Source organism: Schistocerca piceifrons, chromosome 4 (genome assembly GCF_021461385.2).
Source record: "Schistocerca piceifrons isolate TAMUIC-IGC-003096 chromosome 4, iqSchPice1.1, whole genome shotgun sequence".
Classification (NCBI taxonomy): Eukaryota; Metazoa; Arthropoda; class Insecta; order Orthoptera; family Acrididae; genus Schistocerca; species Schistocerca piceifrons.
This window is the reverse complement of record NC_060141.1, coordinates 244,365,623-244,387,295: the sequence shown is the minus strand read 5'-3', so window position 1 is coordinate 244,387,295 and position 21,673 is coordinate 244,365,623. Positions and strand designations below refer to the sequence as shown.

The following is a 21,673-nucleotide window of genomic DNA, read 5'->3' as shown; positions in this document are numbered from 1 at the left end:
TAGCCCGTTGGAACCAGTGCATAAATGTTTAAAGGCATTATGCTGAAAAATAGAAAAAGAATTGTTTTGTAAAAATAATCGCTGTTTTCTCCAGACCAATCTGTCTCTTGTATTATTGACTGACCCTCGTAGTTTTTTCCAGTTAGGAGGACTTCAAATAATTTCTCGTGTTGCTGTCCTTCTTACGCGCAACGAAAAGCCGTTACAATCATTGCAGCATTTAGATAGTGTGGGAGCAACTAAATCAGTGCTGAAGATAATCTTAACTGTTACTTATTCAATTTCGGTGAGTGATTTCACATGGAATTTACTGTTATAATCTCTCTACGACATCATGTGTTGGGACTAGCCACAGATGTGTGTTATCCGTTGATTTTAAAATCATGCTATTATATTAGCTAAGGCAGAAAGTATTATTAATTTCAATAATTCATTACAAGACACAGTGAAATAATTCGGTAGAAAGTTAGCAAACGGAACGTTACGTACGTAGGCTCGAACCCAACCAAAATACATCAGCGGTAATTTCTATTACCGAATTAAGGTAAACCTAAAATGCTATATAGTAATCAAAAGTAATAATCAATAATCATTCAAATAAATTCTCATTAATATTAACATTTTTAGATACGTCATAATACTGGTGCTCAACGTGTGGCCGATGTAATTGTTGTACAGATAAACGGACACTGTTGTATATGACAACATTACATAGTGTATTCATTGCTTAAATGTATGTTTTTTCATGACTATTGAGCGACATCACATGTGAGAAGAAAGAACAGAACCTGAGAGGAACACTGAACCCACCAGGTACGGACGGCAGTGTGCAATTCCGATCGCTGTATAGTAGCATGGGCGTAGGTAGAGGAGGCATTTGGTCCAGGTATTGAAATCAATAGTAATTGCGCTGCACTCAATCGTTTAGTCCTATTGTGCTGTTCGTATAGTAGTGTTCCTTCCTTTTCTTTGTGTAGAGATTTGTGTATTTTGCCTTAGTTACTTTCAATGTTACCGAGCGAGGTGGCGCAGTGGTTAGACACTGGACTCGCATTCGGGAGGACGACGGTTCAATCCCGCGTCCGCCCATCCTGATTTAGGTTTTCCGTGATTTCCCTAAATCGCTCCAGGCAAATGCCGGGATGGTTCCTTTCAAAGGGCACGGCCGAATTCCTTCCCCGTCCTTCCCTAATCCGATGAGACCGATGACCTCGCTGTCTGGTCTCCTTCCCCAAACCAACCAACCAACCAACTTTCAATGTTGTGTGTAACTTAACTGTGGGCAGACCAAAGAAGCAGATAGACCACGAAGTTAACCAACGCTTAACTCTAATTGTAGTTAAGCATGAATCTAACATAGATAATTTATCGTAACTTTTTGAAGCCGGAATTCGGCGTGGCACAGATGTAGTAAATGAAACCGGTTCAAAATGGTGCAAATGGCTCTGAGCACTATGGGACTTAACTTCTGAGGTCATCAGTCCCGTAGAACTTAGAACTACTTAAACCTAACTAACCTAAGGACATCACACACCTACATGCCCGAGGCAGGATTCGAACCTGCGACCGTAGCGGTCGCGCGGTTCCAGACTGTAGCGCCTAGAACCGCTCGGCCACCAGCGGCTGGCAATGAAATAGGTGCTCCGTCATTCGTGGAAAGTGAACAGATGGAAAGCACGGGTGAACAGATACCTAAAACACAGGATTTAGGAACATGAAGTAGATAGGTAGCAGAGTATACCTATATGTTCACCTGTTTCTGATCCATTTGCGGAAATTATGATGGTAAGGCTACTAGTTCTGCAGATGAGTCGAACGACACAGCTAATAAGCAAAAGCGTATCAACACTCTTTTTCGATGTGTTGCGGGGGAATGTTTAGGTGAAAATCATAGCCCAGTAGCTAGCAATAAACATACAAGGAACAGTGATGTGCCATGTGATGGCATGTACAGCAATGCACGAAGCTTTCTGTGCAATTGCAGACCACAATATGCCGGTATGTCAGAATGTAATAGCCATATAGAAAGTCAACAATTCATAGGTAGGGAGACAGCGCCTCCACTTTCAGATAGACTGGTGGAAGAAAAACGTAATTAAGCACAAACACTTCCTGCCATTTACAGATGACAGAAATCGCTTCACCAGGTAGTGTTTATTGAAGGCTTTAGAGATATTTTGCCCAGTGCATGGAGTGAAAAGCAGAGAATCACGTTCATTCTCTCACATATTCAAGGCGAACAAGCTATGTTGGCAACACAAGAAACAGAATCGTGTACTACATAAGACCAATTTGAAAAAGTATTCCTAGCCAAATTTTTGACATCAAGGATTCATAAACGTTTAAAAAAACAGGTCAACAGTCCTGAATGGTACAATCCAAAATAGGGGTCACTACGTAAATATTTCGACAGTTATACTAATAAAATGCGGTATTGGGAAGAGCCCGCTCCAATAGGGATGTGATCCGCTAGTTAAAAGGTAGATTACCACCCAATATTCGTCAGAAAGTAGTTAATGTAACGGAAAAGGGACTTAGATCAGTTCTTGTCTGTGCTGGATTCAAATTACCTAATGCAGGAAGACTTACAGAACGGGGGCGAGCATGGAAACCGTGTTCATCTCCTTCGAAAACAGAAAAACGTAACCATTGGCCACATGGTAATGGTAATGGTAATGGGAACAAGAGGAATGATCATAGTTGTAACGGAAATAGGCAACATAATGGGAATGGCAATCAATCATTCAACAGAAAACGAGGACACGAGGAAAGGAACAACTCGAGTCCGAACCACAGTGAGAAGTGACGAAACATGCGGCAAGGAAGCTATTCAGGGTCGTAGAATAATAACCAGGGACCGCCGAATAAAAACCCAAATGCATCAAGTAACAATAATCGAGAGAGAGCAAATGTATTAAACCCACATGCACAGTAGAGGCAGCAGTGTAACCAAAATATGTGGATTGTAGAAGTTACATGTGACAGCCAACCAGACCCACCTGTTCCGTTAAACTAAATACGGCCGCAAGCTGCTCTGCATTGTTCGTCGAATTGAGTAGCGAGAGAAATGTTATTTACGTTATTGGCAATGACATATCTATACTAAGATATAATGATGATGTTAGCACGTCTGAAGACTTAATCAACGAACGCCGTTCATGTTCAAGGTCACATACAGAACTTGTGCCAGCCACTGTGGTAGGAGAAATATATGGCTTACCTGTAAAGTTAATTATAGATACAGGAGCTGCAGTTAACGCAATGAGTTTAGATGTCTTGCGGAAAATCTCACAGGCCCAGAGACTACCCACTCTGGCGGTAAAAAACTGTGGATTAACAGGCGTTATTGGCACACAGTCACAAATAATTAAGCAGCAAGTACGGGTGGTAATTAGAATAGGTGGGAAAGCTATAAAATGCACTTTACTGGTAATTTGGGGACTCTCAGTTGCCTATATATTCAGCTGGGATTCCCCCATGAGAGAGAAGGAAACACGGACCTCTCGAAAGGAAAAATTAATACTATGAATGACGAGAGGACGATCTTACTTGCAATGGTTAAAACCAAAGAGATGCATGACAAATACTGTCAGCGCATTTGGGTGATATGCAGGGGACCAAATGTGCTGAAAATTTGTGACACACAATACAGCGAAGAAATTTGCTACTTTGAATCTGAGTAAAGTAACTTACCATAAATTGAAAGTTCGATTGCCTAGGAAACTGAAGAGTCAGAATATATTAACACAGGCCAGCAAGTTCAATTATCACAGCTGTTATGTAAATTCAGACCAGTGTTTTCTGACAAACCAGGCACTGTCAAGGGGTAACGATACAAAATAGTGGTAGTCCCACACAATATTTACTATCATGCCAACTACTCTGCACCGTGAGTCAAAAAGGATTCTGTTACGAAAGAAATTCGGAAGATGGCGGAATGTGGGATAATAGAACCACCCCTGTCACCATGCAGCAGGCCTGTAGTAGCGGTAACGAAAGCCAGAGCAAAGACCCGACTGGTTTTAGATGCCAGGGAGATAAACAGAATTATCATAACGTTTCATACCAGGCCAGAGAACTTGGACGAACAGATACAAAGGTTGTGTAGGGTAAAGTACGTTACCTCCACAGATTTCAAACTCCCTATTGGCAAATTACCTTAACAGAGGATTCTAAAAAATGTACAGCCTTTATATTCAGTGGTAGAAGTTAGCAGTTTAAGATACTACCATTTAGCCTGAGAGCACAAACGTTTTTATAATAGCTCTAGATACTGTGTTGCGCCCAGAAATGTTGGACAGAGTAACACTGTATGTAAACGATCTATTGATCATAACATAGATATGGGAGGAACACCTGGAGCTACTAGAATAGTTTCTAAGAAAATTTGTTGCGATTGGCATAACTGTGACCCTCGAAAAATCGAAGTTCAGCAGGTAGCAAACAAAGTTCTTAGACTGTATCATTTCACCATTGGGTGTTACTCCTGATGAGAAAATGAGAGCAATTGATTTTCCTTAATCAAGCAACTAAATGTATTTGTCAAATTCATGTCAATTTGTAGGCGTTTCGTATCCCATAAAATCCTAAACAGCGAACCATATTGGGTTTACTTAAGAAAAATGCACTTTGGCTATGAAGAACAGATTGCCAACAAGAATTTGTAACAATTGAAAGATCATTGTTGGACACAAACTAGTCATACCAACCAAACATGCAAAAAGGATTTTACTTACCATCTGATGCTTCTGCTTATGGGCTGCGATGTTGCTTGTTTCAAATACACCACTGGCCATTAAAATTGCTACACCAAGAAGAAATGTAGATGATACACGGGTATTCATTGGACAAATATATTATTCTAGAACTGACATGTGACTACATTCCATGCAATTTGGGTGCATAGATCCTGAGAAATCAGTACCCAGAACTACCACCTCTGGCCGTAATAACGGCCTTGATACGCCTAGGCATTGAGTCAAACAGAGCTTGGATGGTGTGTACAGGTACAGCTGCCCAAGTAGCTTCAACCCGATACCACAGTTCTTCAAGAGTAGTGACTGACGTATTGTGACAAGCCAGTTGCGCGGCCACCATTGACCAGACGTTTTCAATTGGTGAGAGATCAGGAGAATGTGCTGGCCAGGGCAGCAGTCGAACATTTTCTGTATCCAGAAAGGCCCGCACAGGACCTGCAACATGCGGTCGTGCATTATCCTGCTGAAATGTAGGGTTTCGCAGGGATCGAATGAAGGGTAGAGCCACGGGTCGTGGCATCTGAAATGTAACGTCCACTGTTCAAAGTACCGTCAATGCGAACAAGAGGCGACCGAGACGTGTAACGAATGGCACCCCATACCATCACGCCGGGTGATACGCCAGTATGGCAATGACGAATACACGCTTCCAGTGTGTGTGATGCAGCGTCAAGGGTAACCGCAGCCATGGTCTCCGAGCTGATGGTCCATGCTGCTGCAAACGTCGTCGAACTGTTCGTGCAGATGGTTGTTGTCTTGCAAACGTCCCCATCTGTTGACTCAGGGATCGAGACGTGGCTCCACGATCCGTTACAGCCATGCGGATAAGATGCCTGTCATCTCGACTGCTATTGATACGTGGCCGTTGGGAGCCAGCACGGCGTACCGTATTAACCTCCTGAACCTACCGATTCCATATTCTGATATCAGTCATTGGATCTTCACCAACGCGAGCAGCAATGTCGCGATACGATAAACCGCAATCGCGATAGGCTGGAATCCGATCTTTATCAAAGTCGGAAACGTGATGGTACACATTTCTCCTCCTTACACGAGGCATCACAACAACGTTTCAGCAGGCAACGGCGGTCAACTGCTGTTTGTGTATGAGAAATCGGTTGGAAACTTTCCTCATGTCGGCACGTTGTAGGCGTCGCCACCGGCACCAACCTTGTGTGAATCCTCTGAAAAGCTAGTCATTTTCATATCACAGCATCTTCTTCCTGTTGATTAAATTTCGCGTCTGTAGCACGTCATCTTCGTGGTGTATCAATTTTAATGGCCAGTAGTGTAGAAGAAGTTTATGTGGAAAAGAGACACGGGCAATCTGTTTCACAGGTAGGATACTAACAAGCTACGAGCGCTTGTATTCTGTGATGGAATCAGAAGCCTCAGAGGTGGTGTGGGCAGCAAAGAAGTTACACTTTTACATTTACGGTGAACCTACACGGGGTAGCCGCGGAAGTTGTAGTCCTCCCTCGGGCATGGGTGTGTGTGTTGTCCTTAGTGTAAGTTCCAGTTAGATTAAGTAGTGTCTAACCCTAGGGACCGATGACCTCACCATTTTGGTTCCACAGGAACTTACCACCACCAAATATTCTGCAGTACTGATCCTGAATGAATAATAATAAATAAGTAATCTTCGTGCGTTTCCTCCGCAGCGTGTAACATCTGAATTAAACTGTGTCTAATGCCACGTTTGAATGATTTCGTGAACACGAACACCGCAGATGCACGGAATAGCAGTTCCAGACAACGGCACACTAGCTGCAGCAGCCAAGCTGTCGTCCGTGGATGATGTGGAGCTCGACCTTCGGTTCCGGACGGGCGTCACGCAACATCTCGACGGATCCAGCATCACACCTTCAACATCGTCGGAGAAGACTCCAGTGATGGAGGAGATCGACGTAAAGAAACGCCAGTATAATAACCACTACACACTCAATTAATTCCTGTACATGGTCATTCTAGGGGGCTTTGTGGCGTCGCTATACGTTGTCACAAAATGTACTTCGACGAAATATATATGAGACTGAATGAAATGATGTGGACTTATGGACGATCCTATTATCAAGAATAATAAATTCTGTAAAACTTATTAATATACTGAATCACAGACGAGATGCGTCGTGTAGACATTTTATGGTAATCGTATTAAAGAGAATTATTAGCTATGATTTCTCTGTATATAGAGGAGACAATGTGCGCTCCTCTTCTCTTGTTCGTCTTCTCTCTTGTTCTCGTAAATGTGATAGTAGCTTACGCAGCCATATCAGGTCTGTAACCGTGTATATAATGAATTAACTGATAAAATCGATAGTTGTTTAAAGCTGATTATTTCAGGACTTCATACGTAGTTTTGTGTGCCCTGCGTCAGATATCTGCATTATTTCAGCGTTCATAGCAGGCCGACTGCAAAACAATCCAGAAGCACGTGATAGACCAGATGGCCGCCATTTAGCTGCGAAATTGAATTTAAACCTTTTTCTTTCTAGCCGGCCGGAGTGGCCGTGCGGTTCTGGCGCTGCAGTCTGGAACCGAGCGCCCGCTACGGTCGCAGGTTCGAATCCTGCCTCGGGCAAGGATGTGTGTGATGTCATTAGGGTAGTCAGGTTTAATTAGTTCTAAGTTCTAGGCGACTGATGACCTCAGAAGTTAAGTCGCATAGTGCTCAGAGCCATTTGAACCGTTTTCTTTCCATCAGCGCAACAAATACTAATACTTTCTTTCACAGAACAAGGCGGACCTGGTCCTGCCAATATTTTATGTTTTTTCCAGTTAGATGGACTTTATATAATATTTTGTGCTGCTGGCCTATGTGTGACAAAGAGCCATTACAATTATGTTCCCAGTGAAATAGTATGAGAGCAACTAAATGAACACTGGAGTTAATCAAAAATGTTTTCTATTTAATTTCGGCAAGAGATTTCACATGGAATTTAGTGTTACAGCCGGGCGGAGTGGCCGAGCGGTTCTAGGCGCTACAGTCCGGAACCGCGCAACCGCTACGGTCGCAGGTTCGAACCCTGCCTCGGGCATGGATGTGTGTGATGTCCTTAGGTTAGTTAGGTTTAAGTAGTTCTAAGTTCTAGGGGACTGATGACCTTAGATGTTAAGTCCCATAGTTCTCAGAGCCATTTGAACCATTTTTGGTGTTACAATGTCTGTCTACGACGTAGTGCGTTAGGACTAGCCACGATTGTGTATTATCCCCTGATTTTAAAATCATGCTCTTATGTTAATTAAGGCAGAAAGTATTGTAACTGCAATAATTCGTTACAAGTCTCAGTGAAATAATCTTGTGGCAAGTTAGTAAACGGCATGTTACTTACACAGACTCGAACCGAACTAAAATACATCAGTCGCAATTTCTATTAATGAACTTTAACGATGGCAAACCTAAAAAGCTAAATATTAACCAAAAATAACATTTGCATTCAAATATCAGTTAACACACCGTCATATTTCTTTGTCACTTCTCATTGATGACTTTTTTTCTCTCTCAACGGTGTCAGCGATACTATGCTACACTCTGAGAAGACTCTCATGTTGAACTTTTTGCGTTTGTATTTTTTATTAACAAATGAAACCTCGTGACCAGCACTAAGTCACTCATTTTTTTTTATCTCTGTACGAAACATTAATTTCGAAATGACTCCATATCTATTTGCTACTGTGAACTTTTTCGTTTATTCTCACTCCAATTTCGACCTTAAATTATTTTCAAAACGATGGATGAAAAAAGGTGAATGCCGAGTTTTACTTGATGAGAAACAATGTCATGCTCGCTTTGTCCACTTTCTTGTGTATAAATCCGCGTCCTGACACTGCCACTTTCGTGAGAGAAATACTGTATTTGGTTGAAACTGTCAAGTGTTACCATTTGCAGTACGCAGGAAGGTTAAAGTCACGCTTATTTCTACGTAACAAACATTCAGACTCGTCATACAAGGTGTGTTTTCCACTTTTCACTGTTGAGCGCTTGCCGCGCCTTTGTTCGTCGCGTGGTGTCCAAAGCCCGTACTGCTCATGAGGGACAACAGGCTTGAGTGATTCATACAATAATTCCTGCCAAATATTTCTGTTCTTTGGTCAGAACTTCCAAGTCATTGAAGCGTCATTAATAATGATAAACCATTACCCTATTTTCAGAGACGTTTTAGACACAAGAAATGGAAATTCATCGTTTTCTCCTTTATAGGCGCAATTTTTATTCAAACCCGTTTGCTACTGACGAATTTCTGGATGAGTATCTTTGTCAGCTAGGTTTCACAGCACAGGAGCACAGCCCGTAAACATAGCTGTTTACTAAATTGTGTGCTCATATGTGTAATGACACATTTTCAGTCACTATACGAACCAGAAGAATGCAGCAGTAGCAAATAAATAAAGCTGGTATACTTCACAGCGTACAGTAAATCTCAGAGTAAATATGTCATGACTTTCAGCGACTCTAACGTGTGCCTTTTTTAATTTCGTCTTGTAACGCTGGCATACTTTTTCGTTCCCACTCTTTGGCCCCTAAACTTCATACTTGTGAAAACTATGGAATATGAACTCAGTCCCGCTTTCTCATTGGTGGAGCTGATCAAAGCCGTACGACCAAAACCACTTTGCCGTAGTTTTTCCTGCTGCTCAGCTTCCGCAAACCGTCAGTTACCTGGAACCGAAAAGCCTATGATTGCATGAAACACTTTTAAAATTTTTCCTTCAACATTCACACGATAAAACTCACCTTGCAGAGAGATAAAAAGCAGTCAACTATGGGCTTTATTTTCCGGCTGGCGTGCAATCGAAATATCTGTTCCATTACACATCGTGCACCCTGAGGACTGTTTTCCAGGAAGTCCCCAGCATTCACACCCGTTACAACCACGTTCTTCCTGATTATCTCCGAAGAGGCTATATTTCCGCTGTTCCAAGTCGGTTTTCCCAACCAACACGCTTTTGGATATGCAGCTGAGCTGTTTGAACCTGAAAAACCAATTAAATTCAATATTTCATTCGCAGCCAATGTTACAAGTTAATATCACCGACCACTAATAAGCGACATGTTTTCCGAGTAGTTCAGTTTAGTCAAGTCCGATTAATTAATATCTGCGAGGAGACAACTTTCTTCCTCTTTCCAACTGTATGTGTGGTGTGCATTTGCAAGTTCAAACCTGTGCAGGACAGAGGAGTTCAGTTCCGTTGTACTGCAACATCACAAAAATCTTCCATCACAGCTACGTTAATGATAGTTCAGTGGCATTTAACAGTAAGCATAGAGAAGCTAGAGCTGTTGTAACTGCCGGCCTCTGTGACCGAAAGGTTCTAGGCGCTCCAGTCCTGAACCGAGCTGCTGCTACGGTCGCTGGTTCGAATCCTGCTCCAGGAATGGATGTGTGTGATGTCCTTAGGTTAGTTAGGTTTAAGTGGTTCTAAGTTCTAGGGGACTGATGACCTCAGATTTTAGGTCCCATAGTGCTCAGAGCCATTTTTTTCTATTGTAATTTGATTTCGGAAAATACAAATACACTGCTCTGGTAAACTTAAGAACGAGCCGGATAAAGTAACATTACATATTAAATATTCAGTGGAAATGAATCAAAGTGCAGGACCATGTCTCCAGAGGCCTCCCAGTTGTGCACAGAAATCTGGACGTCACATGGCGTGAGATCAGCGTGATAGTTTCGCCAAATGAGATTGGTCCCACAACAGGAGGAAAATGAAGGAACGGGAGAAGACTGTGTTTGTTAATCAGCGAGTAGTTAAGACGTATAGTGGTGGTGTTCATTACAACACGGCCCAGGGACGACATTTCACACGGGGAAGAATCATCGGGAAAATGGAAGAGGGACGCAGTGTGACGAGTGCAGCCCAGGAGTTTGGTATTGTTCACAGCAATGTTTCACGTTCATGAGTTGCGGTCCGAACCACAGGCACTCCTTAGCCGAAGGTGAGGAGGCGGCCGGCCACAGTCAGCTACAACAGAGATGACCGCTACATTGTGCAACTGGCAAGAAGAGATCCACATTAAAAAGCAGCTGCAATTGCAGCCACATTTAACAGAACAGCCAGATTTAACAGCGACTGTATGTGGGTGGTCTCTTTGGCTAATGACTCGTACGTTGTGTTCCATTGATACCTCGTCGACACCTTTTGCGATGGTGCCGATAGCACAGGAACCAGCGGAAAATGGGATCATGCGCTCTTGTCGAATGAGAGCAGATTCAGTCAGAATAGTGATTCTGGACGCATCCTCATATGGCGAGGGGCGGGAATACGTGATGCAATCAGGAACTTTGTCTAACCTGATCGTTTTGGTTGTCCAGTGGTTATGGTTTGGACGGGTTGAAGATGCATAGTGTCGCACGGACGTACCGAACTCCCAATCTTTCAACACTGTACAGTGATTGGTCAGTTATATTGTGTCACTGTACTCCTTCTCCCTGTACGTCTTTTCAGGGTGCATTCGGCCCTAACTTTATGAAAATGTGCGACAGCGTCGAACAGCACAGGTGAAGAGGGTTCTGGAACAAGATGATATTCGGCGAATGGACTGCCCGCACGTACCCCCGACCTAAATCTTATCGAGCACGTGTGGGATGAGTTGGGGTGACGTACCGCAGCACATCCACACGCATCAGCGACCGCCCAGCATTTTTCAACCGTGCTGGTGGACGAATGGAACACCCTACACAGTATCATTTCTGTTCATCTCACTGACTATTTCTTTCAGTTATCTTCTGTACAGTAGTGTACTATACTCTAACAGTTCTCGGTATGATCCAAGTTTTACCGAGCTAAGTTACGTGGCAATGGCTCATCACACAAGTTAGTTTTGTCTTCAAGCTTTGCACTCCAGTGAAAATTATTCTTCTAGTTCCGTGGAAATAAGGGAAATTTGTTGACACTCAAAGCTCTCCTGACTTCGTTATGTTGACATTAATATAGTGTCAGACCTATTAACAAAATACAACTACTACTAAAAATAATAATAATAGCAGAATGTAGTTTTCCTGCTGAATTTAAGAACAGTCTGTGAAGTAGGTGCACGTGCCTTGTCTGTCTTTACCATGGAAGTCTCCAGATATTTGTCCAAAAGGGAGAATTTTGTGAAATCGTCCTATTAGATATAAGTTCAAATGGTTCAAATGGCTCTGAGCACTATGGGACTTAACATCTGTGGTCATCAGTCCCCTAGAACTTAGAACTACTTAAACTAACTAACCTAAGGACATCACACACATCCATGCCCGAGGCAGGATTCGAACCTGCGACCATAGCAGTCGTGCGGTTCCGGACTGAGCGCCTGAACCGCTGGACCACCGCGGCCGGCTAGATATAAGTGATGTGGAGTATTTGAAAACGTGTCGCACCCGAGAATTACACTACTGACCATTAAAATTGCTACACCACGAAGATGACGTGCTACAGATGCGAAATTTAACCGACAGGAAGAAGTTGCTATGGTATGCAAATGATTAGCTTTCCAGAACATTCACACAAGGTTGGCGCCGGTGGCGACGCCTACGATGTGCTGACATGAGGAAAGTTTCCAACCGATTTCTCATACACAAACAGCAGTTAACCGGCGTTGCCTGGTGAAACGTTGTAAGGAGGAGAAATGCGTACCATCACGTTTCCGACTTTGATAAATGTCGGATTGAAGCCTATCGCGATTGCGGTTTATCGTATCGCGACATTGTGTAGGGAAGCAGCCTACTCACGCCTTATTAAATTCACATCAGTCTTTCCATTGTGTGCCAGCCAATCTGCTGTAACTAGCTCTGACGTCATAAATGTTGCGCAATACTTTAAAATTCAAGTAAATAACCTGAAACGTTTCTAGCATGTCAGGAGCAATACTAAATCAATATGTGTTGAATATCAGTTCAATAACTTTAACCATTTTCGAAACTTGGACGCTTTTCTGTAAAAATCATTGGCGCAACAGAAAAGAGCTAGAAACTTAAAAATTTATATTTAGATTCCTTTTGCATAATAATTTAGTAGAAACAGTATTCTGGATCTCACAAATTAAAATTTTAGTTGAAATTCATGATCTGGTTTTTATCTTAAAAATTAAGGAAGTAAGATAGATTAAGTAGGCGAATAAATAAAGCTAGGATGTTTAAATTTAAGTAGAAGGGAGATCCGCTATAATCATAAAGATGTGAGAAGTTTCAACTGAATAACTATAAAACTATAGCGACAGCGTATCTCCAAAGGGCAAGTTCAGAGCTCGTCTACTGCATGTAGTGTAATTAAATTAATTATCTCGCCCAAAATCTTTGACTTAGCCACGTCAGACTTTTATTATGATTACTTACTTGTGTGCTGATAGCACATTTAAGTTGAGAGCTTCATCGGCCATCAGCAAAGGAAGCAATGATTTATTCGATAACTTAAAGTGGTGCATTACTAGCCCAGTGGCTAGTCGGGAGAGCAGATTTGATCAGGCGTTCCCTTAGACCTCCACACCACGGCCTTATATGTAAGAAAGCTGCGTGAAGAAGGGAAGGCCCCAGTTCTCTCCAGACACTGATTAGCGCACCACCTGTGCCGGGAGTCGCGTCGCATCAGTATCGTTGATATAAACAGCCTCGGATGCAGTAATAAGTTACTCGGGATACACGTAACCATGAAATCGTTTTCGAGTGAAGTGTTAATTTTGGAATGGCTTTAGTGATCTAACTTCAGTTTGTGTATGTCGTATTTTCACGTGCCGCCGCAGAACAGACATTCTACCATTATTTAGCGTGGCGTTTGATGAACATTATCATCAAATTATGGCGAGCATTCATTTAAACATTTAATTTGAACAGTTATAGTTGCATCAGCGCATTAGACTCTGAACTGCTCTGGTAGTTGGATTGTGTGGATTGTTTTTGGTCTGTGACTTTCAGAATATAGTGAACATTTTAGTGAGAATGGTTTTTGATTATGAATCCCAGACAATCTCCTAATTCCTCAGAGCTATAATCTGTAGCTATAAATGTATTTCTCAGATGAAGTGGGCACTAGGAATTCTAATCACAGGCTTCACGTTTTTCTAATCACTTTCTGGTTGCCAATACTGTAGTTAGAGAGCCTGTGTTGAGAATGGCAAACAACAGCATTAAATAAATAATAGAAACATTAACAATTATTCCACCCGCCGCCCCACATATGGTGCATGGGCCGGGAAAGAAACTGAGTAAAAGTGAAAGTGATTTTTAAATGTTCGGATTCGGGAGTGAAATGCGACACGAAACTGAGTAATTGAACAGTAATAGTGTTACGTGTGCATGTGGACGACGCAATTGGATTAACAACGCATCTGGATTCACGGAGCTGGCACTGAGTCTAGTGGTGCCGCCGGCATCGCAAGATGCCGGTTTCGCCTCACCGCAGTCATCCGCCGGAGCAACCGGAGCCGCGCCTGCAGTTGCGGGGCACGCAAATGCACAGCAACTGTCGAAGTGCCGTCTGCAGCTCAACGCGCTGCGTCGCATCAGTAATCCTGGTACGCCGCGCCGGCAACGCCATACGTCGTGCAGAGGAACTAAGTTAAGTGAAAAGCTGTTAAAAATTTTACTAACCTGCACTAAAAGACTGTCGGCGATGGAACCGCCAGAAGAAACTGAGGTTAAACTTAAATCAGAACTTACGTCTGTTGAGGGAACTGTAAATCGAGACAACGGTTCAAGTGTAAATATGCATGAAAGTGAAATATGAAATATTGTCTCCTGACAGTAGTGTGAAAAGGGGCAATGATTCAATAATAGAGACCCCTGTAGTAAAGCAGAAATCAGAAATTGTTAATTTATTGGATGATAGTTTATCTGATGAGTTAAAAACGAAACAGTCATCAGAGGTGGCAGAGGATAAGTTAGATATGACTGATCAATCAGATGTTTCATTTCGTTTTGATGATTCTGGTACTGGAGCTAGTTTATTGTCACCTTAGTGTGATAAAAAACCAGCTAGTGAGCAACCCAAAGATACTGGGGCTATTGATTTAAATGTTATATTACAAGCAATAGCTACCAGTAATGCTAAAATGACAGCTGAATTAAAGTCTGAAATAACTGAGGTCAAAAGCAGTAATGCTGAATTAAAGTATGAGATTGTGGCCAGCCACACTAATTTTAGTAAACAATTGGAGGTAACGGGCAATACCCTCAAGGCTGGTTGCAATAAGTTGAAAGAGGATCTAGACAGTTTGAATTGTAAAATTGATTAGAATCATGAGGATATTAAGAAAAAGGTTGCTCAACAATTTTCTGAAATGTATAAAACAGTAAAATCCGAAGTTGCTGAGGTTCGCAAAGACTTCCAAATGGAAGATGCGAAGCTGGAGCACAAGTTAACAGAAAAGATCGAGGCGGAATCTGAACTGTGCTCAGATAGGTTTAAAGATGTTAATATAAAAGTAAACATATGTCAAGCAGAAGTAGATGTAATCAAAACTGATACTACTCATATTGTACAAAGAGTAGATAATGTTGAAATGAGAGTAGAAAATAGTAGTATTAACATTGAGAGTAAAGTAGCTTCAGTAACTTCTGGTAATGGTAGTATACAACAAGTTGTAGCTGCAAACGCCGCATTTATCGGATGCCGGCAGTTCTTGCGGTTCGATTCAGATAAAACTATCCACCCGCTAGATTTCTGGAACGATTTTGAAGATGTGATTCCACAAACTTGGTCTGAACGAGAGAAAATCTCATTTATTAGAAGCCATTTAGCAGGTGACGCCATGCGTTGGTCAGCTGATGTTATGTTGAAGTGTAAAATATTAGCGGAATTTAAAACAGCTTTCATTAATGAGTATTGGTCTAGCAATAAGCAAAATGAAGTGTTGAGAGAATTTTGGAGTCGAAAGCGCTTCAATGCAGGCAAGGAATCTATTAAAGAGTTTACTAGGTCATGGATTTCACGTTTGTCACATTTGGCGGAAAAGCTGAAACCTGAAATGATACTACTAGATCTTGAAGCCAAACTGCCGTGATATTGGCAAACTAGAATTATATCTGCCACTAGAGACAATCTGGATCGTTTCATTGAGTATTTGGAACGCGTAGAGCGTGTTGCTGCCAATGAGGAGCAAGCACGTAATAACAGAAATGGTAATAACACTAGCAGTAATTTTAAGAACGAGCAGAGTGGCAATGTAAACATCAGAACAGTAGGTATTCGCCATTCTAAGAGAGGGAGGAATTGGAGAAATAATTATCAGAACCAACAATGGCATCCAAATGATAGTAATTTTGTTCCGAACAAAATTATGCAGGTAAACAACAGTGCGGAAAGCAATGTCGTGCCAGTTAACTATAATGGAAATAAAGGAAACAGTAGTAGGCCGAGGCAGGAAAACTAGTACCCGTCTATGAGGACATTGGCGCTCACCAGGCGGCTACTTTTCCTAAGCCAGTAATTACAGTAATTGGTAAGACAGATCAAAATACTCAGACTGAACATGTGGATGAGGGGTCGGTAGCATCTATGGATACAGCAGAAATATGAGATCACTCACAGTATTTAATAGATGCCATGTTAGAGACGCTTTCTAAGTGGGAAGAGAAAGAGAAGGCGCAGCAGTGTAACGGTAGGGAAGAGCTACAAAATACTGAATTGTCAGGTGAAGAAGCAGAAGAAATTCATGCTTATATTTACGATAAGGATGATGTGCTCTTATCTAAAGTGCCTGTGCAGGATGTTGATACTGTACTAATACATTTAGGACAGGAGGTAAGTGAGAATGTAGAGGATAGCCTGTTGTGGGTCGATGAACCCAGTAGCTGTGACCAGTTGTCACTTGAGAAGGAACCCGATGATAATAGTGAAAGTGGTTTAGCTGTAACTAGTGTTATGCCCGGTCTGGAGGCGCAGAATCGCTCAGACTACAGTAATTCGGGTCATGTTCAGCAAACTAAAGGTAATGAAGTCGTGCGGTGTTTCGATTTAAAATTAATAGACCGGCTGGAAAAGGCAGCTGAAAATGTAATTCAGGAAACCCCTACACACTTTGACATAAATGTAATGAAGACAGATGTCGATCACTTTAGTTGGAGACAAATCCAAAAGGAACTATTGGATGAGTTTGAGGAACCACCTGTACAACCTACAAGAAGCCACCCTATAATAATAGTGAATATGTTGGGTATCAATGTACGTTGTCTCTTAGACAGTGGAAGTGAGGTGAGTACGATATCTCAGTCCTTCTTTTATGCATTACCTAGTAAAGACAAGCTTATCGTAATGAGGGTATCAGGACTAAGAATAATTGGTGCTACTGACAAGGTGTCAAAAACGGTAAAACAAGAAGCTTTGCTGACCTTAACATTAATGGTAATTTAATTGATCATCCATGCTTAATTGTAAATAATTTCAGTATTGAGGTTTTAATTGGCATAGATTTATTGTCAAAATATCAGAGTGTTGTTGACTTTGAAAGAAGCTAGTTAAAAATGGTCTTGCCGATAACCGGAGTAATTACGGTACCTTTTATTGATAAACATGTAGTAACTAATGATGAAACTTGGGAGCTGCCTATACGAGTTCTGAAAAATAGGAGATATTGGGACGAAGGTGTTAATCTGAGTAAAAGTAAGCTAAACACAGAACAAGAAGAAGCAATTATTTTGGACAAAATAGAAGCTAAATTGCAGGAAAGCGATAAAATTTCAGCTAATCAGAAGGAAGAATTGAGAGAAGTTTTAAAAAGGCATCATAAGGTATTTTCAAATTGACCTGGCGTGGTCAAAGGTTATGAATGTCAATTAAAGGTGAAACCTGGCCAAGTGTTTTTCAGGAAGCCATACCAAATACATGTAGCTAGGAAGGAGGCGGTTCGAAAGGAGATACAGAGAATGCTAGAATGGGGTGTGATTGAAAAAGCGGTCAGTGAGTACAATAATCCTCTTGTTGTTTTACCAAAAAGAGACGTAAGTGTCAGATTGGTCTTGGACGCTCGTTGGTTGAATGAAATAGTGGTTAGGGAAAGTGATAGACCGCAGAACATGGACGAGTTATTGCAAAAATTCCGGGGAGTAAAATTCTTAACCTCTATGGACATCACGTGTGGATATTGGAATTTGCCACTGGCGGAAAGTTCAAGGAAGTACACAGCTTTCTTGTACGAAGGAGTTTGTTACCAATACCGTGGGGTACCTTTCGGACTTAATATCTCTGTTTGTGCCTTCGTACGTGTGATGTGCCATGTTTTAGGACCAGCCATAATTAATAAATTCACAGTCTACGTAGATGATCTGTTAATAGCAACTCCTACCTGGGAAGAACACATAGTTTTATTAGAGGAAGTGTTAGAGGCTATTGAGAGAGGTGGCATGAAACTAAAGATTTAAAAGACAGAGTGCGTTAAAGAGGAAATAGGTTTCTTGGGATATATGATAAGTGGAAAAGGTATTCTGCCTGACCCAGGCAAGCTAGCAGTCATTGCAAAATTTGAGGCTCCCAGAAACAAGAAGCAGTTGAGATCAATGTTCGGTCTTTTCGGCTTCTATAGGCGTTTTGTTAGTGATCAGGCTTTTAATGCACCCTGTCTTCGCCTCCTGCTGGAAAAGAATACCCCTTGGGTTTGGGCAGCAGAATGCCAACAGGCGTTCGAGGTGCTTAAACAATATTTAATTAATAGTCCTATTTTACATCATCCTATTTTGAAAAACCAGTCTGCATGTATGTTGATGCTAGTGACTATGGTATAGCTGTGGAGACATTCCAAGTAGAAATAGAGAACGAACAAGAAGTGCACAAGACTATAGCTTTCGCAAGTCGATCTTTACAGGCAGCAGAGAGAATTTATGACATCTCAGAACTGTAAGCATTGGCAACTGTATTTGGGGTACAGAAATTTGAGCAGTATGTATTAGGTCACAAGATAATTGTTTACAGTGTACATAAGGCGTTGACCTTTTTAAAGACCTGTAAGTTGAGGAATGCTCGTTTGGTAAGATGATCTTTGTGTCTCCAGCAGTTTGACCTTGAGGTTAGACATATTCAAGGGAAAGACAATCTGGTAACTGATGGGTTATCTAGAAGTGCGGAGCTATGTGATGACGCTGGAATTATAGCAACTGACCTAAGTGAAGTACGAATGTTTGAGTTGCACGAAGTAAAGTAAGAAAGTGCATTAAAGAGGGTGATTAAGAACTTGAGACACGAGCAGAATGCAGATGACCAGCTGAAATTAGTGAAGAGCTATTTAGGAAATGCGAACTATCCCAAGGTTTCGCAATACTATTGTCTACATAAAGGTACTCTGTTTAGAAGGAAAAATGTAGGAGTTTCAGAGTGAAAGCTGTGCTTTCCCTCACAACATGTAGACTTACTAATCGACTATGTACACCTGAGGTATGGGCACTACGGTGCAAAGAAGTGCATTGCAAAATTAAAAGAGAGAGTTATGTTTGACAACATGTACCGCCGTGTTGCCAAGCGTCTAGTATCTTGTGTAGTGTGCCAGAAAGTCCGTGCTGCTAACACCAGAATACAAGGGGATATGCATTCAGTAGAGCCAACTGAAACCCTAGAATTACTGGCTTGTGATTTGTTTGGCCCTCTTCCTGCTTCGAGAGGTGGGTGCACCCATGTTTTTGTTGTGGATGGATTTAGTAAATATGTTAAGCTATACCCAATTAAAAGAGCAAATGCAAAAACGTTGGTAGAAAAGTTGGAAAAAGATTTCATCATGAACGTTGGCGTTCCGAAGAGTTTGCTGTCAGACAATCGGCCTCAATTTACTTCTGATAGATTTAAAGAATGTCTGGATAAGGCCGGAGTGAAACATCTGAAAATATCTGCGTATTTCCCCCAAGGAAATATGAGTGAACATATTATGATAGATTTGAATAGGCTTTGCAGGACTTATTGTGCTCGGAAACACTCAAGTTGGGCAGAGCAGGTGAAGTATTTTGAGAATGTAATTAACAACTTAAGGCATGATGCAACTGGTTTTGCGCCTTGCGAATTGATGTTTGGACAAGAACCGCACAATGTGATTGCAGATATGGTAGAATTCCCTATTCTAACGCAAATATCCACAGACGAGAAGAAGTTAAAGGCTAGGGCAAATATAAGAAAAAGAGCATTGGAAAGGAAGAAGCAACATGACGCAAAAGCTGTACCCATCAGTTCTGAAATAGGTCAGTTAGTCCTTGTCAAAACCAAGGAAAAATCAAAGAAAATAAATGCAGAAACAAAGAAATTCATGTTCGTATACCAAGGACCTTTCAGGATCATAGGAAAACCACATGCCAATGCATATAGGCTAGAGTGCCCTAAGAGTAAAAAGCTATTAGGTCTCAGGAACGTGATCGACCTAAAGAAGTTCATAGGTAGTGAATGAATTCTGTAGGGAGGAGGTTGTTCTGTAACCTTTACACATGTGGCAGCTGTGCAGTCCCAGTTGTGTGAGATCTTCTTTCCTTTTCAGGTCTCACTCATTCTTCATCTTTCCTATCCACCAAAATTTCGACTCTTACTCTCAAATATTAAAATCTTCCGGTATGACTATCAAGCCAGCATTAAGCTAATGAATTCTGTAGGGAGGAGGTTGTTCTGTAACCTCTACACAGTGTGGCGGCTGTGCAGTCCCAGCTGTGTGAGATCTTCTTTCCATTTCAGGTCTCACTCATTCTTCATCTTTCCTATCTACAAAAATTTCGACTCCTCCTTTGCAATGCTAAAATTTTCTGTCATGGCTATCGAGCCATGAGTTCTGTAACCATTCTATCCACCGATTAGTGAAGAAAATACCTAATGTGACAAACCTAACAGTGACATAAACAATAGAGAAGTATGACGTAATTAAGATACAAATGTATTTGAGTAACAAGTATGTATAAAACCCTGGTAATATTGTAAGTACAAAGTGTTGTTTTATTGGAAATGGTCCCATAATAACATTTAAAAAAGATATACAAGTCAGTTTATAAGCAGGATCTGAAGTGGCAATGAGACCCAGTGTATGCATTAAAGCTAACTAATAAACAGTAAGAGAGAGTGCTTAGTGTTATGAAAAATAGATAAGTTGTAAAAATGAACTCACCTTGTGTAGCAAGGAATGGCAGTGTAATAGAATTGAGTAGTGTTTGTAGTTGAGACGTGAAGGACACGTCCCTGAAGTATTTATAAGGTTGGAGCTGGCCGTTATTTTGGTGTTGGGTGGGCGGTGACACACCTACATGTATTGAGGTTATGAGTTAGAGGCGTGAATGCGACCATAGGCACCCTTATGTTAGATGAGACAGAGCAGCTCATGGTGTCCTATAGGTTTAAGGAATTTAGCATTACGCTCGTGCATAATTACTTAATGCACTTTAGTGGTAGGTCGAGAGAGACTACCTGTGGTTTCAGCGTCCGATCGAGTGGAAATGGATTGCCACGTGAGCAAACTGATCAACTGCAATACACTATAGATATGAAATAAATGTGTTATCCTATGCTTTAAATTTTAATGGAGTGAGTATTACTTAAGTTCAAACACTAGCAAAGTAAGTAAGTACATAATTGCTGATGTGGAACTGACACAGCAGCAGAAGACCAATAAGTGGATTTAGTAGTCAACTAAACGTAGTGTGTTTTGAACACTCAGAACTGTACTATTACCAAAAGTTACTCACATGTACAAAGAAGCTGAGAAGACAACTACTAATCAAATATACTCATACTATCTCTAAGAATAAGGTAATCGAGGATGAGTCAGCTAAGTAAATAAAATACAAATGTATCAAGAATGTACCGAGCATTGGTTCAGTGTTCTGGCCCAGAAATAATAAATTGAGATTAAATATGATTCATGATTGTATGCCTTGAGCATAAATTTTCTCTAGTACGTGACTAACGGCGTTTTGAGCCATTTGTTTACCGATTTTATGGCAGTTAAGTAACCGCAAGAGTAAAATTGAAAAAATTCTGTTAACTTTGTT

The 21,673-nt window shown here is 41.3% G+C and overlaps 1 protein-coding gene across 1 annotated transcript in view; it reads right to left on the bottom strand.

The window, feature by feature from the left end:
• Positions 1 to 9,020: 9,020 nt before the first annotated feature.
• The window catches only part of LOC124795756 (synaptic vesicle membrane protein VAT-1 homolog), a 98,666-nt gene continuing 86,013 nt past the window's right edge, over positions 9,021 to 21,673 (bottom strand). Inside the window, exons 7-8 of the mRNA XM_047259838.1 lie at positions 9,493 to 9,731; positions 9,021 to 9,417 (exon numbers count right to left, since the gene is read on the bottom strand). Coding sequence (XP_047115794.1) covers positions 9,346 to 9,417; positions 9,493 to 9,731 — 311 coding nt within the window. The 3' untranslated portion in view covers positions 9,021 to 9,345. The remainder of the gene's footprint in view (positions 9,418 to 9,492; positions 9,732 to 21,673) is intronic.